General features: G+C 46.7%; 1 protein-coding gene across 1 annotated transcript; it reads left to right on the top strand.

Annotated features, from left to right (window-relative positions):
* On the top strand, positions 1 to 6,052 carry LOC144320193 (uteroferrin-associated basic protein 2-like). The gene is made up of 4 exons (XM_077908472.1): positions 1 to 1,027; positions 1,904 to 2,171; positions 3,753 to 3,900; positions 5,764 to 6,052. Exons 1-4 carry the CDS (start codon positions 382 to 384, stop codon positions 5,971 to 5,973), a joined length of 1,272 nt encoding a protein of 423 aa, XP_077764598.1. The 5' UTR covers positions 1 to 381; the 3' UTR covers positions 5,974 to 6,052.
* The last annotated feature ends 2,026 nt before the right edge of the window (positions 6,053 to 8,078 follow it).

Genomic DNA, 8,078 nt, shown 5'->3' with positions numbered 1-8,078 from the left:
AGAGAGAGAGAGAGAGAGAAGCCTCAGTGTAGAGCGGTGCTCGAAATCATAGAATGTCATAGTGACAAGAGGCGCTAGGACGAGGCTGGGGGAAGCAACTTGCATAAGGACCCACTTGCAGCACAGGCCAGAGGCAGGATTGGATCCCTTGTCATCAGGTCATTCATCTTCAATTTGTCTAAAGTAGTGTTCCAAAATGGTTTAGCCATTTCTCATTAGCCTTAGTTAGCATCCTCCAATCAAGGACTAAGAGTAACCCCAGCACTCAGGTAATAATGGACCCTTTCTCAAGCCCCTAAGCATCGAGAACACGTTTCATAGAACGTTCACTGCCATCCCCGCCTCTTACTTCTGATTACAGCTCCCTGGATTGCTGCAGAAATGTCCCACAGGAAAATGCACCTGGCTCTCTCTCTGGCCCTCATCCTCTGTGGCCTTTTTAATAGCATCTTCTGTCAAGTGAAACAAAGATCCAAATGGAGCATTTACCCAGTCTCGTCATGGGAAGTTTCACCTGTCCACCACAAGATCGAAGCTGGCAATAAGGCTTTTGCCCACAAATTGTTCAAAACCCTGTTAATGGAGCATCCCAGAAAGAATATAATCTTCTCCCCTCTGAGTATCTCTGCCTCCTTCGCCATGCTTTCCCTGGGGACCAGATCCACAACACTCACCAACCTCCTTGAGGGCCTTGGATTTGACCTCAAAGTCATCAAGGTATGGGACGTGCACCATGGCTTCCAGAGTGTCATCCAGATGCTGAAGCAGCTAAATAGGGCAGGCCACCTGATGCATAGGGACATGCTCTTTATTGATAGCAATAGGAAGATCAACTCACCGTTTCTGTGGGACACACAGGCGATGTATGACGTGAGGGCCCGGATGATTGACTTCCGAGATGTAGTAAAGACCAAAAAGCAAATCAATCACTTTGTGGCTGAAAAAACTCACAAGAGAACCAAGGAACTCATCACCTCTCTGAACCCTCATACTTTCCTGTTTCTTGTAGACTACGTTTTCTTCAAAGGTAAGGTTTATCAAGGGCATCAATTTCTGTTTGATGGTAACATCTGCCCCTTGTGTTTCCTGAAAGGTTTCAGCTAGAAAAAAAATATAGTTTTGGTCATTATATCCCATTTCCCATAAGCTGGTAAATTCAAAACTTTTAATTTGCTTTTATTTCATTGTACTACCAAGCATTTTTTAAGTGTTTCCGTTCCCAACCCTTTCAATCATATCATCTGCCAAACTTAAGCTATTTTTGAGTAAAATGGAGTAGCTCTTGATGGGAGAAGGATTCCATGCAGGAGTATGTGTGTACCCATGTGGGTTCAGGCTTATGTTTTTCTGATTAAAATTCTCCCTCCTTGAATAAGCTCAACAATTTTAAATGGACTTTTTTTTGTAATAAGACTTCTCAGGACTCTTTTTAAAAAATTATCTTACTTGGTTTAAATTCAATGAATTAACATATAGTGCATCAGTAGTTTCAGTTGCAGAGTTCAGTGATTCATTAGTTGTGTATAGAATTCTTAATCCACTAAAACAGACAGGAATTTTCAAAGAAGGGGTGTTGTGGTCACTGTTTCCCAAATTATTTGACAACAAAATTTTCTCCTGGTCTTATAGTGGCAGAGGCAGGCAATATTTTGGGAAACATCTTTTGGGGAAATACAGATGTAAAGAAATCCTATGGTAAATATCTTCAAACTCCATGTTTTTGCCTTCCTTTCCTTTGCATCTGTCTGGACTTTTAAGTGCTCTGTTCTCTGAGGTTCAGGGATCACTGGAAGGGGGCTGCTCCCTTCTCAAGCCCCTCACCGCTGGGGTCCCCAGTCACGTGGGTGCTGACGCCTTCTCCAATAGGTCATTCTTGGAGATTTTTCCTTCCTGATTCCCCTAGGCACTTGGGAAATGGCTTTTCATAGCAACCTCATGCACAAGGAGGACTTCTTTGTGGATAAACACACCACAGTGCCGGTGGACATGATATGGAAGACGGGACAAATGATTTACAGCCGATCGGAGGAGCTGTTTGCTACAATGGTTAAAATTCCTTTCGTTGGAAACATGTCCATAGTCCTTGTGCTCCCAGACGTGGGACAGCCTGACTCTGCTGTAAAAGAAATAGTTGTTCAGAGAGCTACACTCCTGCAATCCAGTAATATGAGGTATGTTACTCTAGAGGGACATTCTAGATCCACATTGAAATTTTGCTCAGATCTCACTTCCTCTGAGCAGAAGTCTTATTTCAGGGGAATTGAGTATCTGTTATTTCCTAGCATATTTGTGGAAAATTAAATAAGCCAAGTGGGAAGAATGGTGGCCTGGCTTCCTTTATCAGCCAGATGCCCCTGAAGCTGTCTAAATGATTGTTCTGGTTACACCAAAAATCTACTTCATACAAGCTCTAGGGGGTGGAGAAAGCAATGTATTGGAAAGATGCACATAAGGGGGTAAACACAGCCAGGTGTCATGAGGGGTTGGACAGGGGACAGCAAAATCATTGGGAAGTCTATCTCCCTGATACCACTCATCCTTGCTCCTTACCTCTCTGGCTCAGCAAACCAGCTTCCACCAATTCAGCTCATGGTTTACTCACCCAACACGTATCTTCAGAGCATCTCTCCCATGCCAGTCACCGCTTAGTGCTGGGGATGCAATGGCTAGCCAACACATGTCTGCCATTGTGGGATCTCCAGTCTGGTGGGAGAGGCAGTAAGTCAACTAATAAATGTATAAATTCAAATTGCAGTAAAACTATGGAAATAATGAGTAGGGTGATAGAATAGAAGATTCAGAAGTAGAGTATTCATTGGGGATCTTAATTAGGTATGATGATCAGAGAAGGATCCTAAGAGGTGAATTTCAAGCTGAGTCCATTATGGACAGACATGGCTCTCTTCCACTCAAGCAAATGCTCTACTCCAGACTGAATCTAACACATTTCTGTTCCAATGACATATCCCTAGAAGGGAGAGTTGGATTGATCCAGCTTAGGTACAGTATCCACCACGGTCCAATCAAATGTGGACAAATCACATAATGAAAGTATGATTTCCAATGGCCCACTGATTTTGGGGGGAGCAGGGGCAGTCTTCAGGCAATAAATGTGAAGTCTGGGGAAAAAAAATTTCCAAATAGTGTTCACCGCATGCCATGTAGGAGCACAAGCTCCTGCCCATGCAGCATCTTCTGTGGTTGAGGGCCACAGTGGAGCATGTCTGCTATTATCTACCATGGCTGTACTTCACACAATGTCATGATTGGAACAGGGGTTTACACCAATAGAGGAGCCCAACTGAGTGGGTTACAATCCATTCAGAAGCTTAATATCACATGGACACAGGTGAAAATGTATTGGTTCGTGAGCAACACAACGTGCTGAGTGGGAGGGATGGCCCTATGCACTAGATCTCCTGGGCCGCATTTCGGAACACTGCTCAATTAAATCTCTGTTTATAGCTGGAGGGATGGAGGGACTCAGGGCTGGATCCCCTGGCCTGACCCTCATCTTCTCTTGGATGGGAAGCCTGTGAAGGGCATAGCTTGAATAGTAAGTTGTATTTTAGGCAAGTGATTTGTCTGGAAATGCAAGGTTGGAGCTCATGCTCCAGGACTGTTAACCTCTCCCCATGCAAGCACCCATGCCTCATCTTCCCTTAACTCTCTTTTGGAAGAGGCATGAAAGCATAAGCAAAGTGTTTATGGAGAGATGTTTCTAGCTTCCCTGTGGTTTTCACTCCTGACAGATGGGTGCACATAATTATGCCCAAGTTCAAGATCTCCTCCAAGATAGACTTAAAAAAAATTCTTCCCAAGATGGGCATCAGTAATGTGTTTACTACAGGAGCAAACTTCTCAGGCATCACAAAGGAGGATTTCCCAACTATCTTTGAGGTGAGTAGAGCAATTTCTAGAATTTCTGTTTTATCCACAACAGTTCTGAATGAAAAACAATTTAAAAAGATAGAAGTTATAAATCTTGTCCTGGTCCATTGGATTTTGGGGTTCCTGGGTGTTTCAGACACAAGCAATTGCACCAAGCACTTTTAGAGGCTCTGGAGATATAGTTGTGAATGAGCCTAAGTCTTACCCTCATAAAGGTTCCTTCCATTCTCCTGATGAGGTCAGACAACAAACATGCCAACCAATAGATAAATATATACCATGTCAGTCAGTGATATGTTCTGTGAAGGCGTATAATGGAGAAACTGAAAAGCATGCTGGGGTGCATTGGGTTGGCTTGGGGTTGGTTGGCCAGGAAAGTCCTCAGGTCGGGTTGGTCTTCAAACAAAGGTCTGAAGACAGAAAGAAGAGACCAAGAGAACACATTTAGGGGTTGCATGTTCAAGTGCATCTTGAAGGGGCCATGGGCTTGACATCCTTGAGATACTTCAAGGAGGCCGACACAGTTGAATGGTGCATGTGACCCTGAGAGGTGGCCGGTGAGGTCAGAAAACAGGTAGAGGAGGCTACATGGGTCTGCAGGTCCTGCCAGGCCTGGGGGCTGTTCTGATTGACATGGGAGACCCCCAAGGCTGACACGAACAGACTTGTGTTTTATAAAAGATGACACTCCACAATGTGGAGGAAGTGTGGCCAGTAACCCAGGTGAGAGGTGAATGTGGTTTGATGGGGCAGTGGTGAGGAAGCCCTGTGTGCAGAAAGGCCAGCTCTGTAGATGCTGGAACCAGCCTGATGTAGGAAGATGGAGAAACAGGGGGTATAAATGAGCAAGCAGAGACTGGTTCTGTCAACTTGAGATGCCTATGAGACATCCAGCTGCCAGGGAACATTTGTGGGCACAGTGGGTATCCTCTGATTACTCTCCCAAAGTCACAGACTGGCTGGCTGCTTTGTGGCCACCCTGTAGTATACTGCCTAGGACATCACTAACAATCATAATCCCTCACCATGATACAGCACTTGAAAGATTACAGAGCAATTTTTCATGTTTCTCTTACCTGATTCTCCCATTGACCTTGGGGAGGGGACAGGGTCTGTTCTCTGAGGGATGAGTGAGATGTCACTCACAGAGGACATTGGATGGAGTTCCCAAGGCCCAGACCGCATGGGATGTGGCTCTTCTGGGGCCACAGCTTTCCCTATTGTGTTCAATTCACACAGAATCCTCTGGGAAAGCACATACTGAGTGTGGGGTGTTGGGCTGGCACTGATGGATGGTGTATCCCTCACAGTATGGGAGCAAAGTCACTATGTTCTGGGCAGGGCCTCCTGTAGATCAGAGGGGTGGGCATGGATTTTCTGGCACAAGCATATCCACTTGGAGGGAAAATTGTCCATGCTTGGATGGAAATATGAAATACTAGAGCCTTCCCTCTCTCCCTTTCTCTCTACCACATCCTACTCAAAAAGCATTCAAAAGGCCCATCCTCATGATTCAATGGGATCTTTTCCTAAGCCTTCAGACCGCCCAGCTTCCCTCTGAGTTCTATTCCTCTTTCTTCTCATTTAAACCCCTTAACTCTTTCTGCCTGCACTGGGACAGACAGAACTCAGCAGTGAGTGTGAACCCCTTCCTGAGGTGTCTGGCCTTCGAGGGTGGATCCTGATGGCTGAGAGACTCAGTGGTTCCTCGGGAATGGGAGCCAGTGTTTCCACACCCACCATCAGCCATGGATGGAGCTGCCTCCCTGCCCTGGGCCCAGTTGGGCCAGCTGGGCACATGGCCCCAGCTTGTTCTCAGGCCAGCCAGGAGAGCTCATGCTCAGAGCTGAGACAAGACTTGTTTCTCCCCAGGCGATGCATGAAGCCACAATGGAGGTGAGCAAGGAAGGCAAGATGGACACCTCCAAGGACATGGACTCAAGGAACACCATCGCCTGTCACACATATACAGCAACCCCTTTGGTTGTAAAATTTAACAGACCTTTCTTCCTGTTTGTGGAGGATTGGATGACTCAAAGAGCAATCCTCATGGGCAAAGTCTTCAACCCCATAGCTGAGTAGAAATGGGGCCGGGTTCCACAGAGTTGGAATTCAGCTGTTCCTGAATAAGGTGAATAAAACTAACTGCTATTGAATCAAAAGAAGCTGAGTCTGAGAAGTGTGGGCTGAGAATGGAGTTGGAATGGGTCATTGCTGGTCTTCTCTCCTGGAACAGGGCAGGATAAGGAGAGGTGGGGGGCCTGCTTTGGACACTTTGGCAGGTGTACCTCTGTCCTGAAAATGGATAATATACACAGGGAAGTGATTCTGAAGGACGTCAGCAGGGAGTTAGAGGGTCTCTTTAGTGTAGGGCTGTCTCGTTGGCTTTGCTTCTTGCCCAGCTGGCAGTCAGACCCTGTGCACTCCTCTACTCAATGGGAACCATATAACTCTGCCAGGAAGCCTCAGGCAGGAAGCTGGGTGGGCAGATGCAAGGCCCCTCTCCAAAAAGGAATACCCACAAATGCCTCAATGAATCTCTGTGTGTCCACCCAGCTCCAGGGGAAAATAGGGTATCTAGGAAAGCAAAGACACCAAAATATTTTGGCAGCACCTTCTCTGCCCATACCACTTAGGAGAAAGTTATTATTGCCCCCATGGGATAAGAAGTAGCATGGATGAGGTGGGAGGAGCCAGGAGGATGGTCATGCACAGAATGGTGTGTGCGTGTATATGTGTATGTGTGTGTGTAGGAGAGTCTGGGACTTGGATTGTATCCTAGTTGGCCATAGACATATGACCATGGGGTCTGATGGCAGCAGGTCATTTGACAACAGAGGTCAGACCCAGAGGCCATAGGCATAGCTGGCAAAGACATTGACCAAATAAGCTGACCCAAGAATGACACCCACAAGGCTGGACCTCACCTAGGTGGGATAGTTCAGAGCGGTGACCCAGAGAGAACTAGGCCAAGGATGAGTGTGAAATAGAACTGCTCTAGTAGAGAACCAAGGGGCCATGCTGAAGATGCAAGGCCAGGAATGAGATTGGGTGCCAAGAAGAGGGCACGAGGGGTTGCTAAGCCATGTAAGGCCATGGCCAAGTGGGGGTCACCTCTGTGTATGTGTGGGGGGACACCATTAGATCTTAGAGCCAGGGGAGGAATGAGGGAGGGCAGAGCCAAAAAAAAAAAAAAATCCACTGCGTGTCCAACAATGGTGGAGTCTATGATAGAACACAAGCATTTTCTTTTCTTGGGATGATGTAACCCTGGGGGAACCCCATTTGTTACCAGAGAAGTCACCTCAGGCCTTGAACTTTCACCACTTACCACACGAGTTCCAAGATAGGAGAGGCCTGGGAAAAGTCCACAAGAACAGCCTGAAAGAGTAGCTTAGAAAAGACACTCCCCTGAGAGAAGAGCAATGAGGTAGATTGTTCTAGAAAATGCAGAGGAAGTGGTGTCGCAGCATCACCAGATGGAGGAAGGCCTGCAGATCCCCACTTGTGCATGTTTCACGTCCAAGCAGATCTGCGGCAAAAGCAGAGAGGGCGCACTGAGGGCCTCATGTCCCACAGAGTAGATGGCATCCTTGGATGACAGAGGGAGTATAGTGCCCTCATGCTGAAGGGCACTCATGGATTCCATTCAGTCCTAATGCCCCATATGCTGAAGGATGAGCATGGGGCATGGTAGGGGCCTTGTGTCCCACATGCTAAAGAAGAACGAGCAGTGATCTGTGAAAGTGCTACAAGCTTAGCAAAGGCTAGCTGCCCACATGTCGGAGGACCTCACAGACCACAGTGCCCCAACATGTGGTGCCTTCAGGGGAGGCCAGGACAGGCTTTTTCCTGATGCTCACTATGAGCTGGGGGTGATTGCAAGGAAGAGTAGAAGGTGAGATGAGTTTATCTCATTAGAAGTGTGTAAAAGCACACTTTTATGTTGACGCTGAGATAGCATGTACAGGTGTGATGTCTGTGCACCAGGGTCAAAGATTTTCACCCCAGGAAGAAAGCTAAGTATCCCCTAGGAGATGGTGCTCAGTCCTCTTTCCCACCTGGATGTACCATGCATATGATTGGCTAATTTTACGTCAACTCGGCTAGGCCATAGTAGCCACATATGTGGTCAAACATTATTCTGGATGTTTCTGTGAAGATGTTTTTGGAGAAGATTAGCATTT

The sequence above is a fragment of the Canis aureus genome, chromosome 9 (assembly GCF_053574225.1).
Source record: "Canis aureus isolate CA01 chromosome 9, VMU_Caureus_v.1.0, whole genome shotgun sequence".
Taxonomy (NCBI): domain Eukaryota; kingdom Metazoa; phylum Chordata; class Mammalia; order Carnivora; family Canidae; genus Canis; species Canis aureus.
This window is presented reverse-complemented; position numbering and strand designations above follow the sequence as displayed.

What these genes read in the sequence shown, in the direction of transcription:
- LOC144320193 (XM_077908472.1), top strand. Translation starts at nt 382, where the DNA reads ATGTCCCACAGGAAAATGCACCTGGCTCTCTCTCTGGCCCTCATCCTC. An exon ending in CTGCAATCCAGTAATATGAG is followed by an intron (nt 2,172 to 3,752) that starts GTATGTTACTCT and finishes CACTCCTGACAG; the next exon opens with ATGGGTGCACATAATTATGC. An exon ending in ATTTCCCAACTATCTTTGAG is followed by an intron (nt 3,901 to 5,763) that starts GTGAGTAGAGCA and finishes GTTTCTCCCCAG; the next exon opens with GCGATGCATGAAGCCACAAT.